General features: G+C 28.1%; 1 protein-coding gene across 2 annotated transcripts; it reads left to right on the forward strand.

Moving 5' to 3' along the window:
* The first annotated feature begins 709 nt into the window (after positions 1-709).
* Positions 710-18,643, forward strand: LOC105149904 (DNA helicase MCM8). 2 transcript variants are annotated; one of them, XM_087409508.1, is made up of 15 exons: positions 710-1,097; positions 1,911-2,254; positions 4,244-4,339; positions 4,632-4,873; positions 8,969-9,104; positions 9,573-9,823; positions 11,352-11,456; positions 12,416-12,571; positions 12,645-12,864; positions 12,956-13,119; positions 13,314-13,526; positions 16,188-16,297; positions 17,784-18,000; positions 18,070-18,222; positions 18,334-18,643. In XM_087409508.1, exons 2-15 carry the CDS (start codon positions 2,200-2,202, stop codon positions 18,535-18,537), a joined length of 2,322 nt encoding a protein of 773 aa, XP_087265634.1. In that variant the 5' UTR covers positions 710-1,097; positions 1,911-2,199; the 3' UTR covers positions 18,538-18,643. The 2 variants fall into 2 exon arrangements, with proteins under 2 accessions (XP_087265634.1, XP_087265633.1); XM_087409507.1 differs by lacking the exon at positions 1,911-2,254 and having other exon boundaries at positions 713-1,097.
* Positions 18,644-23,296: the final 4,653 nt, after the last annotated feature.

Below are 23,296 nucleotides of genomic sequence, written 5' to 3' on the forward strand. Positions count from 1 at the left end.
TTACATTACGTACGACATCCGTCATTCATCGTTACGATTGTTGGATTTAAGGCCATTCTACATCGGTCGTATCGTAGACGTCGCAAGTCACAAGCTTGTTGCTTTTACCAATCCGATGCTTCAATTTTTTTGCATGGTCTATAATGGTCTATAATTATACTTGAATGTGAGAAAAATAATGATCAACTATGATTGGTCGATTTCTATGTCTACTCCTTAATCCACTACTGCTACTGCCCATTGTAGACTACGCATCATCTTATGCGTCATCTACAATACACGGAGTAAGAAGTAAAAAATTGACCAATCACAATCGATTATTTTTCTCACATTCGACTGTGATTGGTCAATTTTTTACTCTTACTTCTTACTCTGTGTATTATAGACGATGCATTAGAGAGCATTTATATTGGCCGTAATCATATGCCGTAATCTGTAAAAATTAACCAATCATTGTTAATATTCCCTTCTTATAGTTGAATGAGAGGGGAATACTCGACTGTGATTAGTCAATTCTTACAGATTACAGCATACGGCATACGGTTACAGCCAATATAAATGCTCATACTTGCCTATGGCTCGCGCTGATGCAAAAATCTGTGCGAGAAAAAAAGATAGTAAGGGATAAATGTTCTCAATGCGGCGTCGGTTCCGGCGTTCTTTGTTCAAATACCGCGTGTGGGGTCGGCTGCGTTCGGCAACGCAAATCTAAGGCATCGGAGTGCTCTTTTTTTAGTGCACGTGATATATGCTATAATATAAGAGCACTCCGACGCCTCAGATTTGCATTACCGAACGCAGCTAAGCAAGGATTCAACTATGGAGCGATGATGGACAGCAGGAACGAGGAACAGACGCATTTACTAATATTTGTCCATTATTACCTTTCTTTCTCGCACAGATTTTTGCATCAAGCTCGGCGCTCTATTCCCCTTCTATTTATGTATGTCTAAGCATAAGGAGGGTATCCTGAATAATTATATCACATATATGTATATACGTATTATAGATTATTATGGGAGACAAATCAAATTTTTTAAAAAAGAGAAAAAAGCAACGGATAAAAAAGCAAACTATCGAGAAATCTATTGAACTAAGTAAGTATTGAGATTTTCTACATTAATTTTTTTATTTTTTATGGATAATTATCCAGAAGACATTCTTCATCTTTAATTTTAATAAAATTATGCTCATTCGATATATTTTTGCATAAAACGAAAGAATCTGACAATAAAATGTTGTGTTCAGTTCCTCGAAGCGAGATATTAATCGTTAAAGTTTTTTTTTTAATTGTTTAAGTTGTTAGATTAGGAAATTTGTCATATCGTGGCATAGAGGATTATATAATATAAATTCTTTGCTTTAAAAACACTTTCTCTGCTTTAAAAATACAAATTTTCTACTTTAGAAAGATACATTTTTTACATAATTTATTCTACATAGAGGACATATTTTCTAATTAATAATTTTTGTTTTTATAGTAGAGAATTTGAGTTTTTAAAACAGATAATTTGTGTTTATAAAACATAATTTGTGTAACCCTCTATGCCATCGATGTGGCAGATTTCCTAACCTAACAAAATTTTATCCTGATTTTACAATGAGTCGGTAGTTGGGAATCTTGAGTTTTGGGCTGTGGTCCAAGTCTTATTACAAATGCTTTGAAGCGTTTGATGGACCAATTAAAAGAAAGAATTTTACAACTGACCAAATAAAAAACGCTTCAAAGCGTAGCATCGCATTGATCGATCTTAACCAGTTTTAACCTAGGCGACTAATTTTTCGCATCTACTAGTTGTTAGTTGTAGTGAGTTTATAGTCGTTTAGCTCGACTAATGGGAAGGAATAAAGTCGAATTTGATCAGTCTTAAGAAAATCAGTAGTCTAATGCCCAATTTCTTTACTTCCAGATAAGTTGCGGATAACCTTATCTGAGAGATATTTCCATTGTATTTTGGGAGATATCTTTGGATGTAGTTATCTAGACGCGAAGAAATTTGGCATTAATCGTACAAGTTGGCTGTTGGCCAACTTCACTGATTCACCGATGAGACTTAGGACTACCAATTACAGACTCATTGTAAAATCAACTTTTTACGATTAATATCTTGCTTTGCAGGACTGAGTACATTTTATTGCCAGATTCTTTCGTTTTATTTTTAAAATGCGTTGAATGAGCATAATTTCATTGAAGGCGAGATGCGTCTTCTGAATAAATACCATACTTATATTAACTTCCCAAAATGTAAACAATGTATGTATATAACAAATGTACAGATACTTTCCATCAACAATATGAAATTTTTGATCTAAAGTCTACATTTTGGAACTATAGCAGATTTTTTTGCTTTATAGTTTTGTACATTTGTGAAATTCTTTTATACTTTGACAACAAATTTTTACCATAATAGAAACCAGATTCTATTTTATTTATTTTTTATAAATTTAGATATACGAGTATGTAAGTTTTGAAAAAACATATATATTAAGAATTTATAATTTTTATGTAAATGAATGAAAAAAATCTTTATGCTATTTGTAATTCTTTAGGTTATATACTTCAGGTTAAAAATGTAATTATATCGTTGGGGCTTCATGAAGTTGATTTATTTGAACATACTGAAATATGAAGATTTTATAAGTGAAAAAGAGATCAAGTTTTTTGTGAAAGAAATAAAATCATTTTTATAACATACTAATTATTAAATTCCTCTTATTTTAACCAAAATAATTATAAAGATTCTAAAATAAAAAAAGTATATTATATGGCATAGCTTATATAATGTGTATGATGTTTCGATACTGATTTGCCATATAAAGCACAGTATATTTAGTTTTTCTATCATTTGATCAATGACAAAATGAACATCTCTTTCTGAAGGAATTTCAGCTTTACATTCCTTTATAGATTTCCTCAATTACTTAACATATTAAAGTATTAAGGTAGAAATATGAAAAAACCAACAATAACTTAAAAAATATTTTATACTTTATTCTGGCATATTTTGACATAAAATGTTAAATATCTCGTAAATTTTAATTGTTTTATTATTATATTTTAATATTTTTATGAAAATAACGACATGAATCGATTGATATAAAGAAAACATAGTTGTTCATTTAAAAAAGTCTCCATTTTGTCTACATATTTTTTTTAAACAATTATGTGTTTTCTTTACATCAATTAACTCGTCTCATTAGTTTGTTCATAAAAGTGTCAAAGTACGGTAATAAAAAAATTAATAGTTTACGATGATATTTAACATTTTATATGAATACATGTCATAATGAAATATAAAATGTTTCGTAAACTATTGGTTTTTTTTATATCTACTTTAGTGTTTTCATATATAGAAAAATTAGAAGAATATCATATTATGTAAAAAATTATATAATTCTATTTAAAAAAGTGATCGTGATTCGTGATCTTTTTGTCACCTCCACTCACAAGAAAAATAATAAGATTAAAATATCCCTTTGAAATGGGTTCACTTTTATCTGAAACATTTTTTGTATTATTAATAATTTTGGAAAAAATTGACTGTTAAATAACAATAAATAAAAGGCAAAGTAAGAATCAAACACATTCAAAATTTAATACAATTAGATAGAATAAAGTATAAATAAAGACAAATAAATATAAAGAAAACAGTCTAAATTCATATAAAATATGTAATTAATTAGAAAATTTAAAAAATTGAAAATATTATTTAGTATTGATTAAATTGGACTACATTCTACATCTCTCCATAAATGTTGAATTATATCAATATTATCAGTAAAAAAATGATGAAACACTGAAAAATCTTTTTTAAAAATTAAATTTTTATATACTTATTAAAATTAGTATCAAAAAGATGTAAAACACGAAAATGAATCCAAATTTTTAATTTGCACAAAATCTTACGCAGTCTAACTAGGTCGCTAAGGACACGATTATCCTACCACTATTTATCCTTGTAATGAAATAAACAACTAAGACTGTGTTTCAAAATTTACTGCTAGTACTAAAAATCTGTAGTTTACGTTTTACGTGTACTATAGTTTTTCAATACTGGTAGTTAATTTTGGAGTGCAGCGTTATATTTATTTTTAAATACATGAAGATCTTGTGATGACTCACATTTGGCTTTATTTTACGTTATTTGATGTATTCCTTGGAGCCTGTTATTGTTTTGTGAAGAATAAGTGTATAATATTTTATGTTTCTTTAAAATGGATAAATTATTTATTTTTATTTTAGATCAAAGTGAAACAAATTATAATTCAGATAATTTAGACATTGGCAGAAATGCAGATATTCCATATTATGGATGGAGATTGTTTTTTTCTGATAAAGGTAAATATCGTGTGTGTGTGTGTGTGTGTGTGTGTGTGTGTGTGTGTGTGTGTGTGTGTGTGTGTGTGCGTGTTTGCACACATCGCATACTTAAGAGCTTAAATAAAAAGCATTAGAAATAACACAAAAAATAACACAGGCAATAGATTGCAAAATTACTATACATTAATGATTTCTGATAGATCGAAATCTATTGCCTGTATATTATTTTCTGTTTTTATTGCCTATGCTTTTCATTGTGTCTGGGCTTTAATATATGTATTGTATGTATTAATAAATTATTTTTGTACAGAATATAAACCTGACTGTATTATTGCAAAGCAAACTAAAGCTATGGAAGGCTTTATAAGGAGGCACAAAGAATTATCTTCGTTATGCACAATGACAAATTTTGAAACAGGAATGTCCTTCGATGTTGATATATGTGAATTGTATAATGATGCTGAATTTATGAAGGAGTGGCCAAATTTTAAAGATGAGATATATGAGAATCCAATAAACACACTAAATTGTATTAAACTTAGTATTCATCAGGTACTATTTTTTTATTATTACTCGCGATGATCACGGCCGAGAAAGGCTACAACACATTTCGATTATGTATTGTGAAGAATATTATTATGGCTTCGATGGACTAATGGCTAGGACGCTCGCACGGAATATGTGACATCCGGTTCGATCCGTGGCCGGGATAATATTTTTTGTATTACAATTATTTACAAATTTTAAGATGCTTAAAGATTATTATAAAGATGCCTAGTAAGCATCAATATTATTAAATTGCTTGTCAATTTCATTTGTGTCAATCACTATTCTAGTTCTGATGGTGTTTTAAGACTGAAAATAATTTCGGCGCGTTTACAATATTGGAATTGTGATATAAATTCAGACGAAATTGTTTTCAGCTTTAAAATCCAGTTTGATTGCTTAGTCTTTATTTCTTGTGTGTTCACATGCTCTTTAAAATAATATTTAAAAGTATAATAGTTCTTGTAACATTTACATTCTTATATTTATTTTTGAATATTTTTCATATAATATTTATATTTAATTCTTATTTTTTATTTTTAATACTTTTATTCTTTACTATAATCTTTATTTGTATTATAATTAATAGTTTTTATTTATTATGATTTTTTATTTATGAACTTTTATAAATATAATATGAACTTTTACAAAAGAGTTTTACAATGGAACATAACGTTTTCAAAAGATTTCCAAAGAAGGAATCACGTTTTATAGCTAAAAAAAATCTTCTGCAAAGATTTATATTAAATTAAAAATTATAATAATAAGTGAAATTATTATAATATACAATACATTTCAACTATAATAATAGTAAAATATTAAGAACTAGAAAAAAGAATTAAAGTATAAATTTAAAATAAATATTTAAAAATAAATATAAAAATAAATATTAAAATATTTCATTTTTTTTCTTCGAAGCTTCATAATTAACAACATAATGCAGATGCGAGCAGTATGGACATAGGTTCATCTTAGTCTATACGAAGTTAGACTTCCCCTACTTTTAGAATTAGCGTATTTTGAGAATTATATTGAATTGTGCTAGATTTGTGCTGCATTGTGCTCGAATGTCAATATCATAATATGAAAAATAAAGATTTGAAATCCTATCATTGGACGTTAAAATGCGTGGTTGAAAACTTCTCTACGGGTTTTTTTTACCGAAATATTTAACTTTTTGTTAAGTGTAACAAAAATATTAGTCAAAATATTTATGAGCGCTATGCATATATGTATATTTCGAAACATAGCCATTACTAATATAATTATTTCTATTAAAGACTATCACAAATCAATTTATAAAATTAAAAATTTAGTGCTATTTATCTGCTAGTTTATTGTTTTATTCACATGGCTCAAATTATTTATAAAGAAATTGGATTTAAAGTAATGGAATATATCTGACAACATATACATATGTACAAAGGAGATAGACTAAGGCAGGGATTGGCAAAATGCTAAAATTGGACACGGGCGCTCGCGCGGAGCGAATGCCCGGCTATTGTGCATGTCTACAGTTAACTTCATTCACAATACTTACTTATTTCGCAAATAATATGAAATTATAATCAAATACTTACGAATCAAGTGTTATTATTATTATATTAGGTGTTGGAATTAATTCGTAGCGTTTTTAATGAAAGAATGTTATTTATTTCACATGAGCATTAAAAAATACATTAATGAAAGTACTTCCCATCACTTGTAAAACGCTACGAATTAATTCCAACACCTAATAAATAAGACGTTTATTCAAAACATACATTATTATTATTTTATATTAATTCTGAGTTATCTAAATTTGTATAAAAGAATATTTTTTAATACTTGAATGGTATCTGACATTATTTTTTTTTGTATTATATATGAAATGTTTATATACGTTTTCTTTCTTTTTTATAATATGTCGCTGTTCGACATATTAGAAAAATATTAAAAAGAATTGAAAAATAATTAGAACAATTTTTACTTTGTTTTAAATAAAACAAGTTAAAGAAATGAAAAAAAATATACATAATCATATATAATAATATATTAGGTGTAGTAAAAATAATGGATTTCTTTTTACTACACCTAATATAAAAAGTATAATATAATTATATATAGAATATTATATAATTATATTTTTTTTTATATATTATTTGATTATGTACATTTTTTCTCATATCCTTAATCTGCAGTTTTTATTTAAAAACAAAGTAAAAATTGTTCTTTTAATTATTTTTTAATTCTTAATATTTTTCTAATATGTCAAACAGCGATTGTAAAAAGAAAAAAAACATATAGATATTTTATATTTACATAATACAAAAGAATTTCAAAGTATGTAAAAATTATTTTTCTAATTATCTTATTTTTTTTCTGTTACATATTTACATACGAATCGAAATTATACAAGAGAAAGAAAATGTATCTTTCATATGATTGATATCCCTTATTATTTTTTCTCATATCATTTATTGCCCAAAGACGTTCAACTATTGCTCGCAGAGCAGCTGGGCGTCCACGAGCAGTGCCCATCTGCCGATCCCTGGACTAAGGAGACTCCACTCAGTCTAACCAGTCCTCAGAAAATGGACCGATTTCGAGTTAAGTTTCAATTCTCGACACTCGCGGCGCATGTTACGTGCGCCGTAGAAAAGTGTCACGAACGTAACTTAACCTCGTAAAAGCGATTTTATCTGCGATTAATCTTCCTTCCTGACAATCCTGACGAAGATTAATCACAGACAAAATCGTCTTTACAAATCGGAGTTAAGTTATGTTCGTGACACTTTTCTACGGCGCACTCATTATGCGCAAGAATACTAAGTTCGCAAGCGCCGCGAGTGTCGAGAATCGAAACTTAATTCGAAATTCAAAATCGGGTCCACTTTTATTACGTAAGTGGAGTCTCCTTAGAAATTGCTGACCAATTAAAAAACTTTTCAAAGCGTTTGCAGCATCGCGTTGATCGTACCCTTTGGGTGTGATTACATGGAGCGCGATACGCAGTACAGTAATTAATAATAACTAACTAGGCAATTAGTTTGCGATGCTGCAAACGCTTTGAAGCGTTTTTTAATTGCTCAGTTTGTAAAATTCTTCTAGCTGATCCATCAAAAGCATTTGTAGCGAGACTGACCATAGCCTTAGTCTACCTACCTGGTATAATTAATACTTTTTAAAACACAAAAGATGAAATTTATTGCTTTTAAGATTCAAGATAACAAGAAATGTTATTTATTCTTAACATTTTAAATAAAACAACAAATTCGATCTTTGTAATATTTCGAAAGTAACTATAGGGTTTTAATAATATAAGTGCAAAATTTCTTTGCATTAAATCAAAGGAATTTTGGAAATTGCTTTACCACTTAATATTATAATGTTTTTGTTTTTTTTTTTCTTCTTTTTTTTTCTTTTAATAGTGAGTGATGTATTGTAGCTTAAACATATATCTAAAATATATTAATTTAGACTTTTATACTTTTAAAAAATTTTTAACGCAAAAATATTTTAAGCAAATATTTTAGTGGATATACTTATGCAGCTATTAGACGCAACTCAATAAGTGATATAATATTTCTTAAATAATATATTTCTAAAATATGTTTGTGCTAAATTATTGTTAGAGAGCAATAAAATAATTTCTCATATTTTTTTGTTACACTTTGTTTTTAATATATGCGAGTGAAGCCAGTTTAATTTCAAGTAATTTTCCCTTCTTTTTTTTAAACAAAATTTCCTAAATAGTTTTAGCAATAAAATTGGAAATATATATAGTAACAAATTAATATAGAAATTTTTACAAATACAAACTTAATTTATATTGGACTGCGCTCAGATTCCCACCCGGGTGCTTCTCGAGTGTCATGTCATCCTTGTTTAACATTCGGTAAACAACAAGGATGGTATAACATCCGGGGAGCACCTAGGTAGGAATTCGAACGCAGCCCAACATAAATTAAGTTTATATTTGTAAAAATTTCTATATTACTTTAAAATAAATGCTCTGGAGTCCTGAACGGACTCCTGTTTAATAGGGATAACATAATCATAGATTATTTTCTGCTTTGTTTTAATTGTTCCTGTTATAAATTTTTTATATTATGATTTTAGAAAATTTTTGAAACAGTACCGGACAAAAATTTGCAACATGTTCTGAATTCTATTAGCAATTTACCAACAGTTAAAATAGGTATATTAAATTATAAACCAATTATATACTTGCGAGATCTCAAATTAAACTGTTATGGTAAGTATTTCTATATATGTGTGCGTGCGCGCGCGCGCGCGGTGTGTGTGTGTGTGTGTGTGTGTATGTAAATGTATACAGGGTGTCCCGTAAGTTTTGGCCGCACGTTTTAATAACTAATACTTCATTAATCATTGCGAAAATTGCAAAATGGTAGAGGACTTTTCGACTAAGTTTAGTTCGCTCTATCTACACAAAATCGATTGGTCAAAACTTACGAGACATCTTGTATATCTGTATGTATAATTGTGCGTGCGTGCGTGCGTGCATACATACACATGCAAATGTACAAATAATATATATAGCAAGCGCACGCGTATACAGACATACTATTATATATATTTTTTACATATGTATATGTATATACAAATATAGATTTTTATTCGAAGGTACATATAATAATTCTTGTTTGTGTATTTTTTCTTGCTGAACTGAACAATAAATGTTACTTTATAAAAATGGTTACAGAGAAATTGATATCCACCAGAGGCTGTGTAATAAGAGTTAGCAGAGTAAGACATCTTGCACAATGGATAGTATTTGCCTGTTCCAAATGCCATTTGCAAAAGTTAGTCAAACAGTGGCAAGAAATGTATACATTACCAAAAAAATGTGATGTCTGTGGTATATCAAAATTTTATCCAATTTTAGATTCATCTTATACAAAAACTGTCTTATGTCAAATAATTAGAATTCAAGAACCGTTAAATGATGAACAGGTAATTCAATTACCTAGTACATAAAATAAATGAGCTAAAATAAATTTAATGAGCTAAAATAGATTTAATGAAGTTAAAAAGCAAAGCAATTGATAAAAAGATCAATATGGATAAGATTTCGAAGACTGTAAAGTGTTGATACGCATCTGAGCGACGCTTATCAACACTTTATAGTTCATAAAATCTTATTCACATTAAATTTATTTACGTCGATGGCTTTGCTTTTTGGCTCCGGTGCTCAAATTGGACAGACCTGATTTAAACCAAAGACATATAGAATGAACTGCGCCATCCGTATCCAAATAGCATATATTAAATATGGGCAATGAAAATAAGAGCGTAAGAGTGTGAAGACAGCATCTCTCTCTCATTCTCTCTCCCTTAATTTAACATTCTTTAATAGACAGAAATAGATTGGCGTTCTATCTCGTTCATTTTTGTCGATCAATTTGATGTATGTCATGGATAGCGCAATCCTCTATGTTTTTCGTTTAAAGTAATTTATTTAAATATAGCTAAATAGATAAGCATAAATAATATTATATATACGTATATTTTATTTTATCTATACAGGATGATTTCTAAAAAAAATTTAATTTAAAGAGGTATTTCTTGATTTATTTTATGAAGGGTTCCATAAATGTCTTTGTTTTCAAAATACAGGGTGTCACAGTTGAGAAAAGAAATATGTATAAAAATTTCGAAAATCTAAAAAAAATATTGAATTTGGCACATGCATTGACTCTGCTCTAATACTGTTCTGACATGGTGCGAGAACCACTTTGATGCTATGCTAAATTGTACTGTCAAATAACATTTTCTCTTAGCTGACACTATCGCTCACTAGTGCAACACTCAAACTGTGTTTCCATAGCTGGTGGTAAGCGAACATTCGATGTACCGTGTTTCCGTGGCTATGGTGTAATGCAAATTTTATGCACTAAGTGGGATTTTGCTACACCATTTCAAAGGGATGATGTAAAGCCAGTGTGACATTTAAAATTTGAAAATGGAAATCAATAGGGGACAGATAGAAACAGGGTTTTAGCGCAATAATGATGTACACCATGGTATTTTAGTGTAGTGTAGCTGCTTACACGCAATTGGTACAATACGAGGCTGCACCTAGTATATCCCAAAAGAAAACGTTATTAGTATTCTTACATATAGTATCAAGAATCATTTTCTAGTACCAATGAAACATTTTTATATCTAGAAGCATTCGTATGAATAATAAAAGCACTTAAAACTTTAGGACATCGTTCATAGGGTCTTTTCTTCAAAATAAATCAAGAAATATTATTCTCTTAAATTTTGTACACTTATTTAAGAATGATCTTCTATGTTTTAATAGTAGTATGTGTATATCATACTTAATACATTTTTGTGATCTTAGAAAGACAATATATATAATATATTTTAAATACGTTATAATATTATATGTATATAAATGGAATGTCCAATCATTTTGATATAAAATATTCATAAAATTGTATATATAATATTAATATGTAATATCATCTTGCAGGAAAATAAAAGTAAAGTACCTAAAATACTTGATGTAGAACTTCTAGATGATTTAGTCAATATTTGTATGCCTGGCGATGATATAACACTTACAGGCATAATCAAGGTATTTCTAAAAAAATGATTATAGATAATATCTTGTATTTTAAATTAAAAAATTTTTCTCTTCTATATATTTTTATCATATAGATATTAACTATATTAACTATATTTATAATAATAATATACATCTATTATTAATAAGAAAAACGAATTTATTTATATATTTAAATATTTTTATTTATATGGTTGCCACAGACTGGGAAAACTAGGAAAAGTCTGAAATTTCGAAACTTGCTCAAAATTTCTTTAAATTGCTTCTATTTCAAATAATTGTTATAATTTTTTAAATATTATATCTGATATTTATAGTTCAATACGTTAAAAACTCGTGCACTTTAAACGATTTTAATAAAATAATTAAAATTTATATTTTATTTAGTATTTTTATTTGATTGCTATTTTTTATCATAACTTCTTTTTTCCAATACTAATTAATTTTTTGTTGAATTTATATTCAAAATGCTACTAAACTTTTTTTACATTGTTTTTAACCTTTACCGTACAAGGTCGGATTACTAGTGACCGAACAATTCCTGTTCGTGCAAGTTTCTTTGTCTTTCGATAATTATAAATTATACTATATTTTATTATTTTCCAAAATGAAGTTTCGATATTTATTCTAGAAAGTTGAAAGCATGGTGAATTTTTAGAGATTTTTTGAACTCTTCTGAATAGGTAAAAAAAATGGACGGATTCTAATGACCCTCCCCCCTTCCCCATGTTTGGATAGATGAGGCATCAAATTGTACCTTGTATTGTAAGGGTTAAATAATATAGGCTAGCTTTTCTACAATTCTTGATTCTAAATGTTAAAATTTACATATTTGATATTGGTCATGAAAAATTTTCCATTTTCATCTGGAAAACCTGGAAAAGTTAGGAAATTTTAAAATTTTATTTTCTGTGGCAACCCTGTATTTAATACACAAACAAAGAAGAAATATTATTTGTATAACATGTTAGGTTTTAGGAGTCGATGATGGTACAAATAAAGTACAAGTTGGAACTCCATTTTCGTTATACATGAAAGCGATAACGGTTGTTAATAACAAGCATAGATATCAAAATAAAAGTTCTATGAGCACTGAAATTTCTTTAAAAAATTATTTAGCTATACAGGTACTTTTTTCTATTAAATATAAGATGAAGCTAATTTTACATTTTAACATAATTTGTTTTTTGTTACGTATAGGACATATATAAAAAATCAAATCTTTTTGCATTATTAGTACATTCGTTATGTCCTAATATATATGGCCATGAGATAGTTAAAGCTGGATTGATATTGAGTTTATTTGGAGGTAATGCAAAACGTACGCAATTACGAGACGATATACATATTCTGTTAGTCGGAGATCCTGGTCTTGGCAAATCGCAGATGTTACAAGCTTGTGCTCGAATATCTGCAAAAGGTATACATGAGAAAACTAGCAGTTTTCTAAGCTTCTTTATGAATATAAAATACTTATATTTTATATGAAAATATATAAATATTGTTAAAAGGTGTATACATCTGTGGCAATTCAAGTACATCCTCTGGATTAACAGTAACTCTTACAAAAGAAACGGGATCAAATGATTTTGCTTTAGAACCTGGTGCTTTAGTTTTAGCAGATCAAGGTTGCTGCTGCATTGATGAATTCGATAAAATGTGCTCTCAGCATCAAGTAAAGTAACATGGATATTGTTTACAATACTTGTATAGCAAACATACTAAAATATATACAATAAATGAATGTTATTAATATAGAAATTGTAGCGTTCAATAATTTTAACATTTTTAATAAATCATTTTTTAATTATATTGATACAGTATAAAGCTTTATAAATGGCTAAATTATTTTTACATATATTATTCCAGGCATTATTAGAATCAATGGAACAACAAAGCATTACTGTTGCAAAATCAGGTGTAATATGTTCCCTTCCTGCACGGATATCAATTCTGGCAGCGGCTAATCCTATTGGAGGCCAATATGACAAAAGCAAAACATTAAATGAAAATTTGCATATAAGTCAACCTATTCTCTCACGATTTGATTTAATTTTTTTATTATTAGATAAACCAAATAAGGTAAATATTCATAAATAAAATATTAGTGCAATATATATAGAATGATTTTTATACAGAACACCTTATTTCAAACAATCTAACAAAATATCTTGAAAACTGAGCCAAAAAGTAAAAACGTTTTAGATAAATGTTATATGATCTGGGGAGGAATAAATAATAAAATTAAATTGATTTTTGAGAGGTTTCTTTGCTGAAGACCGCTTTTAAGACAGATTTTTTTTTTTTTTCAAAAAAACCGCACAACCAATTGACTAAAATTTATATTTACTACTTAAAAAGGTACAAAAAACTATTTTAATTAAATTTATAACATTTATTTTATTTAAATAAATAATTTTGGTCAATTCAGTTTTCAGTAATTAAACTAAAACAAATTTAGTCATTCTTTTGAGAGCGCTATGTTAATTATATATCGACACGATTCCAATTGCGGAACTTTCTAAACGTTTTATCGATAATTGTCGCAATCATTAACTAGCGATAGCCAATGAGTGCTTTCTTCCAGGATAGTTCTCCACCATTGGCTGTCGTTAGTTAACGATAGCGACAATCATCGATAAAATGTTTAGAGAATCTCGCTATAGATCTTCCATTGCTTTGAAACAAAAAAGTTTCAGAGCAGTCTTAAAATATAGATTTAATTATCGCCTATAATATAATAAAATAAAATCAAATTTGGAAAAATAAGAACTTTATAAAAATTAAAAAATCAAGATTTTTTTAACTTTTAAAATTATTCTAAAGATAATTAGTCGTAGTGTATATAAGATTTACTTTCACACAGACGATTTACGTGTCATTGACATGACTATCACTATATACTACTAACATTAATATTTCAAGCACACATATACATAAATTTTCGTATAACGATAACATTTTTTAATTGAATTTCTAAGTTCAATTCTAAGAACTCCTGTTGTTTTTTCGTGCTAGTCTATTGGTATGGACTATTGGTTGGTGGTTTAAATATGATACATAGATTTATGACGTTTTAGGAGCTGGTACTAATTTGCTCAAATATAAACTCAATGATAAAAATTCATATAAAAATAAAATTTAATAATTTCTGGACGTTTCGGCTCGGCTTTGAGCCAGCATATACATATATAATTAATTACCGACCTTCAAACATTGTATCGTTGTTAAGTGAATCGCAAAATACATATATTCTTCCTTTCAAATGTAAATTACGTGGATCATGTAGTGAGGCGCAACCATCCTCAACATTAATCAATGTTGTGACACTTCAATTTCGTAGCTAAGTGGTGATGGATTGACCATCTCAATGCTCACAGAATACAGCAATTCGCACTTAACAATAATTCGTTACATTGATAATAAAAAGAATATAAAGAATCAATTGTATATTGCACAATAGTCAAACATTAAGAAGATTATGCGTTTCACGGATTTCCTCCGTGTCTAGATCCATACTATACAGTATCAAGCTGCTCCTCGTCCTGATGAAGTGGACTGCAAGGTTTACGAAACGTTAGCATTCCAAGAATGGATCTGGACATGGAGAAAACCCATGAAACGGGTCTTCATATAGAATCTTCATATAGAAAGCATCCATGGAAGCCTCAAGAATATTAGTCAAATATTAAGTTTAAAATATTAATCGACAAGGAATTTATCATGTATCACAAGTTATACACTCAAAAATGTAACTGTTAAGTATATTGATCACAAAACAAAGAGTAACTGAACTATTATTAAGTGCGGATTGCTGTGTTCTATGAGTATTGATGGTTAATCCACCACTACTCAGCTATGAAACTAAAGTGTCACAATTGATTAATGTTGAGGATGGTCGCGTCACACTGCATGTCTACATAATTTGCATTTGAAAGGAAGAATATATGTATTTTGCGATTCATTTAACAACGATACAATGTTTGAAGATCGGTACTTAATTACATATGTATATACTGGCTCAAAGCCGAGCCGAAATGTTCAGAAATTATTAAATTTTATTTTTATATAAATTTTTATCATTGAGAGAGAGAGAGAGAGAGAGAGAGAGAGAGAGAGAGAGAGAGAGAGAGAGAGAGAGAGTATATTTGCGCAAATTAGTATCAGCGCTGAGTAGTACTCCAATGCCTCATGAATCTATGTATTATTTTATGACTTAAAGGAGTTCCTAAAATAATTATTTATCAAAATAATTATTTTTATTATTATTAATTGTTCGTAATATGGATTGTACAGCTTTTATGTTAAGCAAATGTTTTCACGACGTGACATCTCTAGAGCACCATGTTGGACTAAAAAATAGTAAAGATTGCAATTTCGAAATTTATTATTGTTCTTGGCATAAATTTCTACTTCACACACATGTATTAACTCATATACTTTAATCCTGGAAAGGGATTTTCGAATCTGTAAAAGAAAAATGTGATTGTTACACAAAAATTATATAGTTTAGTCGAATAATAAAAAAATAAATATGTAATTTTAAAGTAGGGGCAAAAACTATATGTATACTGTGTATTGTAATAAAATTTCATATCATTCGGTTCAATTGCTCTTATAATAAAATTATATAAAATATTTTTGTTTGTCGGGCTCAATTCTTAAGATATTTAACTAGATTATTTAAAATAGGACTCTTTGTATAATAATTATTATAATTATTTTTTTCTCTATATATAATAGCATTTTGATAATCTATTATGTAAACATATCATGACTGTTCATACCAATTCACATACAAATTCCAATGAAGAAATTACGAAATTATTTTTCCACAATGAATGTGCTTTGAGGTAAGAAATAATTATATTAATATAATTATATTAATTTTGTATACTATAGAGTCCAAAATTTAAGTGTTATAATGTATTTTTTTCAAAATCATTAAAGATAGCGAAAAAATGTTTTTAAAACTTTTCTAATTGAGATATTTTAAATGACAAACGGGGATACTATTTCCAATCCTTCAAAAAGGAATAAAAAAAAGCGATATTCCATTTTTTTTTAATAAAATAGATTTTGTTATTAACAGTAATGATTTTCAAATTTGTTATTAATAATTTTCATCATAATTAATTAATTTAATTAATTTTGATTAATTTAACTTGTCTTATTAGGAAAAATGGGAAAAATGAAATGGAAAAAAAATGTTTTAAATAAATATTGTCATATTAAGTAAAATCTATCAATGAAATGCAGAAATTTACATATTGTTCCATTTAAAAAATGGAAAGTATCGCCATATAACAAATAACAGTTTAAGATACACACACACACAGAGAGGATGTCCCACGTAACTGTGATCACGATTTTTCCAGCACTTCCGATGATCTGACAAAGTTTGGATAAAAATTAATCAATTTTCAATCGGCTACAAATTGCATTATTAAAAATTTTCAAAATACTCTTTTTAAGAAAAAAGTCAGTCACCCTAATTTTTTTAAATGGCATATTTTTACATATTTTTTACTTCATAATATTGTAACTGGTGTCAAGATGAGTTCAATGACCTGCTACTATGACCTTGAGATGACTTTACGATCAGACGTAAAGAACAAAGCCATTTCAGAATTCGTAATATTCCCGAATGTAGTACACGTGTAATATGTATATAGAAAAAATATCAACATTAAGTCATATATGTGTATACTTAGCGAACGAACATCGAACAAACAGCGAACGCAAAACTTTATGATATTATTTGTTACATAAAAATTGCACAAGTTTAATTGCTATGTGCAACGAACATTGAATTTAATCGAATGCTAGTATATACAATCTAGAAAAAGAATAAACTGCTTACAAACACAAACATGTCCGAATATTCGCGTTCGGTGTTTATTCGCTAAGTTTATACGCGACTTTAGAATTGCGTTTCAAGACTGAAAATAAACTCAGCACGTAGTTTGAGAAACTGGATATGTAATGTATAAATTCACATAGAATTATTTCAGCGCTAAATTTCCAGCTTGATCGTTCAGGATCTTTATTCCCAATTCCTTAATATTGTTGTAATTATTTTATTGTAATTATATTTTAAGATTAATTTGGGAAATTTGGGGGGATTATTAATATTTCAGATCAATTGCATTTAATGCCGACAACTATATCGGCACGTAATTATCATTTCTGAAATTAATTCATTTGTTTAAAAATATATATATTAGTTCAACATCTCAATACTCAGACCGTAGTGACGCTTCGGATTTTAAAGTATTGTTGTAATTATTTTTATTTTAAATAAAACAGTGAATTTAACTGTGAAATAAATATTTTCAGAAAAAAGCTGATGCTGCCATTGGCCTCTGAAATTATACCACAGCCTATTCTTCGAACTTATATTTCCTATGCCCGAGAATATGTGAAACCGAAATTATCCGTTGAAGCCGCAACAGTATTACAAAATTATTATTTAAAACTTCGAGCGAAAAATGAGCAATTTAATAGCATACCAATATTCAACAGGCAATTAGAAGCTATGATTCGATTAACTGAGGTTTAATACTTTATATGTGTCATAAATCAAAATATATCAAATAAGATAATTTATATCATTTTATTATAGGCTAGGGCAAAACTGGAATTACGTATGGAAGCAACTGAATCGGATGCATTGGACGTAATAGATATATTGCGATATGCAATGATAGATACAATAGAAGATGATCGTGATGTAATGCCAAAATTACATTCTGATGGAAAATTGACAAACAGAAAGGTAAATTATGCATATGTGCATATGTACATTTTTTTATATATTTAAATTACATGAAAAATTCAATTGTTTACACACTTTATATTCTATATTTATAATAATTCTTTCTTACAGCTGAAAACATTCATAAAGATGTTAGAAAAAAAGGTAGCTGTAGGTAAGGAACAAACATTTTCAGTAAAAGAATTGGAAGCACTTGCAATATCTGAAAATATTTTAATGGACAATTTAACTGTTTTAATTTCAAAATTAAATGAAGAGGGTATTTTATTAAAAATTAGAAAAGATATGTATAAATTTATTCATTATACTTCGTAATGTAATATAATGTTTATATATAGTGTAATATAAAAATTTAATATGTGGATATGTAAAACATGTGATATTAATTATGCAAAAATAAATATAAATTTATTTTTCTAAATTTATAAATTTCTGTTACATAGTAATTACACAAATTACATTGCGAAAATATTATATATCAATACGTGAAAATATTATTGTATTTTTTATTTTAAATAATAGTGTAAAACAACAATAATACCAATTTAAGGCTAATAAGAGTCAACGCAGGACGAAGTGCGTAATCTTAATATGGAATGATAACTTAACTCCAATATCTGTGTAATGTTTTCTTTATTCACAATGTACTAATCGTTTTAAATTTACTTTCTATTGTTGAAGAATATGGTTAAAAACCATGATTCTCAATCTTTGTCCTCATCAACATTATTATTAATATTCTCTTGTTCAAATGAAATACGTTTGAGAAATAAATATTTAAGTCGATAGTTAATTGAAAATAAAATCCGCTGTATAGTCATTTTTTTTTAAAATAATTTTTTAAAAATATTTTAATAATATTATTAAAATAATTTTTAATAATATAATTTTTTAATAAAAAAGCCTAACATTTTGTCATGAAATTTAGGATTTTTGAGAATAAAATCTCTATCATTTCTATCATTGTACTCTTTTTTTCTAAGAAATTGAGAAGATAAATAATTAAGGTATCTCCTTAAAAACGAGGACTTGTGATACCAGTCAAATTCTAAAATATTGTTATTTTTAATTATAGTAAAGTCTAAAAAGTTAATTCTCTCATTTCCATTGTAAATTTGAGTCTACTATGAAATGAATTAAAAGTTTTTAATATATCATCAATTAAGTTAAAAAGAGCTGCCAATGCTGTGTCATTTACATATCTCAGGTAAAAAGGCAATTGTAATCCTAACATCTTAAGAGCCCAGGTTTCAAAATCTTGTAAAACCAAATCTGCAATGAGAGAGTGGCAAATCCATCGGAGTATCAAAATTTTGTTTATAATATTCATCATGGAAGCTGAAATATGTCAAATCTAATATTAATCTGCTTGTATAATTTAAGGCTTGTAATTCATACTCTTTTAAAAAATCCAGCGAATTTTATTTTTAATTACCATTAACTATCGACTTAAATATTTATTTCTCATATATATTTCGTTCAACAGGAGAATATTAACAATATTGTTGGTTAGGACAAAGATCGAGAATGATTTTTAATATCATATTCTTCAACAATAGAAAGTAAATTTAAGACGATTTAATACTAAGATTTAGTATTAAGACATTACGTACTTACATATGTACATATATATATATATATATTATATATATATATATTAGATGTAGTGAAAAGAAATCCATTATTTTTCCAATAGATGGCTTTAGTAATCTGTATCACGCGTAGACGAGATACAGATTACTAAAACCATCTATTGGAAAAATAATGGATTTCTTTTTACTACACGTAATACATAAGATTACATCCTCATTAGGTTTGTTCTTATTCCTGCATTCTCTGAATTGGTGTAGTACATGGTGCAATAAATTGAAGAAGAACAAATATACATTTGTTTTATCTCAACTTATTGCACCATGTGCATCAGTTCAGATAATGCAAGAATAAAAAGCAGACCTTATGGCTCGTACAACGATGTTAGTGTGCTAATATAGGGGAAAGTGGGGGAATTGTGCGCACTTAAAGGGAATTCATTGCTGTGATGTAATTTTTGAAGTTGAAGTCAATATAAACACGAAAATACAAAGTATAAACATTCTTTTAATGATGATATGCATTTTTATATTGAACAATTTTTCATTCAATAATGTATTTAGCAAAAAAAAAAGCAAAAACGAAAAAATTTTGCGTCGAGTATTGTGCGCATGAGTTAGGTAATTGTACGCAAAGCCAAAATCGTAAGAAATAAATATAAAATTAATAAAATAAATATTTCATGGAAAATGTTTCATAAAATGTTGATAAAAAAATGAAAATTCTGTTATTATACCAATGTTGATACAAAATTAATATAAACTTTGAAAAAATAATATAAAAATTGGAAAAATTAATTATTTAAACAAAAATCGCATATGTAATTTTCAAGGTTTGTTTGCGTCGCATGCTCCAAATTAACCCAGAGAGCACTTGGATCACAGGTAAGGTAGTGATTGCATTCATGTGCTCCAATGTTCAGCGACACGAACGGATTTAGGACAAGTGAGTATATCACCTAATCTAATCTGTGAGACCACTTGAACGAGTCAGACTCGTTTCGTTTCGGTATTTTGTGTTACCTCGATTACTTGAAAAGCTTTTATACAAAATAAATGCGTTTTTAATAAATATTATATTATATTTTTTATATTATATTTTATTTTATTGTGTTAATATTATTTTATTTAAATTTTTTTATTTTTATTTATTTTATTAATTTATTCCTTTTATTTTATTTTATGTTATTTTATTTTATTTGATTAATATATTATATTGTTATATTATATTTTTATATTTATGTCATTTATTAAATGCGTTTTTATACAAAATGAATCTGAAATATTTTTTTCGATACAGTACGTTTTCAACTATTACGTATGCGTGCATAACATGCTCCAATCGTACTATCTTCTGAGGTGAAGCAAATGGAGCATACTCTTAATTGATCCATATGCTCTAACGCGACGCGAACATCTAGTCGCCATATTAGTCCTGGTGACGCGAACGTATTGCGAGCGGGGTGGGCATGTTGGAGTGTGCGACGCGAACAACCCTCAGAGTAATCAGCTCCTGCATTGTTCATGTACTCGTTTGGAACACAGGCAGCATTGAAACTACCCAGTCGACACAAACTAAAAGTAACATAATATTAATTTTATAATTTTGCAGTCCACAATGTAACTCTCAAGCAACACATACAAATCAATACAAAATCAAAATGACTTTGATGATATTTAAAGTCAATAAACAATCAAATTTTCTACCCAAAAATCATTTTGACGTTGAAATTTGAAATACGTCCATTTTGATTTTCTCTCGACTTAGGCTGCATTCCATTTAACGTTCACAACGCTCATGGAATCATTTCATCTTTGTCGTTAATCAAATGTTAAACAAGAACAAACGATACTCGCGAACGTGCGAGTGTTAAGTGGAACGCCTTAGTGTGTTCCTTGGGCTGTTATGTAGCACCATGTGTTGTTATATGTATATTGTGGAATACAAAATCACACAATATTAATATCATGTTACTTTTAGTTTATCAACTGAACAGAGTTCTATATCTTCCGAATTCTTCGCAAATAGTATACTTTTCATTGAGAGGAAACTTTGAATTGTCCATGCGCACAATTATCCGCCGCGAATTGATTTGATAAAAATGATTACTCAAACACTTTTTAACTTAACTTAATAAATAAATAGCTCAAAAGACACGCAAAACGATGTATTTTTGTAAGATATGCAAATGAACAAAATAAGAATACGTCTTATTTTCTGAATGCCAAAATTATCAAATTATATAATTTCACTTTTCCTCACTTTTGCCATTAACTATAGTTTTAAACTGTATAATTTAAGGTAAGTGTTCATGATGTCACTTGTCGTTCATATTCAATGACAAACAAGTCACATGATTTCATATGTCGCTAATCTCAAATGTCGCATATAAATGGGTTAGCAGCGATAAATTTTTGAATTTGGTAATTATATTAATTGTCATATAAAGTACTAGAAAGTCTAAAATGTCATATCAAAAACGGTATTACGATTGGACTTGTCAAGTTGATGTAATTGTGCACAATCTGCAGACATGGTAGTAGCTCGGCGCTAAGCATGACACTAGACATTGACGTTAAAAATAAGTGCGAAAAAGGACACACTGAAATCGCACGTAATGCATAATTATTTTTTTGATCTTTGTATTTATATTTAGGCACTCAGATTTTGTCATTTTGCTTCGATATTATGCAATTCCATCATATCAATCAGCATTAAATTATTTTAACCTCTCAAAATATGATGGTTCATTACAAGAACAATGATGTACTCGCTATTCCGCAACATCAAATAGTGGTTGTTTCAATAATGCATTATTGAATAACGCTCTATTCTGCAGTCCTATTCCACACTGTGATTTCACCTTTACCCAACAGGTAAAATTTATCAAAAGATGGAACAACCAGATCTTACATTGCCGAACGCACTTTATTATAGGCCATAGGCCTAATTTACATCGTGCACTTGATACGGATACTAACTAATAACTTTCTATTGAATAATCTTAATTTCGACGATACGTGTAAACATCTATAAGATATGTATATTTAATTAATTATTTTGATGTATATTGTATCAATTTAGTACATCATTCTTTGAAATTCACTGAAGTTAAAATAATTTAATAGAAAATTATTAGTTACAACGTTTTCGATCCAACCGGGTTTGCAACTTGGGTTAGAAAATGCTTCGCTATTGGTTGATGTTACACGCTTCACCAATAAGAGAACACGAAACATCATTACTTCAATCCAGGTTAGTGCAAATTTGGGCCGAAAATGCTATAACTAGTTGTTACTATTAGTATGTGTATCAAATGCATGTAAACTAAGCAATAGACATAATAAGAATAAATCGAGCGTGTCCTCTATTTTAGCGTGAAGATTAGGTAAAAAAAAGACAGAGAGTAGATATTAGACTGAGAGCAAAATATTCACACCTTATTCCCCTCCCCCTTTTCTCGTCAGAAAGAGAAAGCACGGCC

Source organism: Acromyrmex echinatior, chromosome 9, assembly GCF_024713525.1.
Source record: "Acromyrmex echinatior isolate Ae372 chromosome 9, ASM2471352v2, whole genome shotgun sequence".
Classification (NCBI taxonomy): domain Eukaryota; kingdom Metazoa; phylum Arthropoda; class Insecta; order Hymenoptera; family Formicidae; genus Acromyrmex; species Acromyrmex echinatior.

What these genes read in the sequence shown, in the direction of transcription:
- LOC105149904 (XM_087409507.1), top strand. Translation starts at nt 1,016, where the DNA reads ATGGGAGACAAATCAAATTTTTTAAAAAAGAGAAAAAAGCAACGGATA. An exon ending in CACTTACAGGCATAATCAAG is followed by an intron (nt 11,457 to 12,415) that starts GTATTTCTAAAA and finishes ATAACATGTTAG; the next exon opens with GTTTTAGGAGTCGATGATGG. An exon ending in TGCTCGAATATCTGCAAAAG is followed by an intron (nt 12,865 to 12,955) that starts GTATACATGAGA and finishes TATTGTTAAAAG; the next exon opens with GTGTATACATCTGTGGCAAT.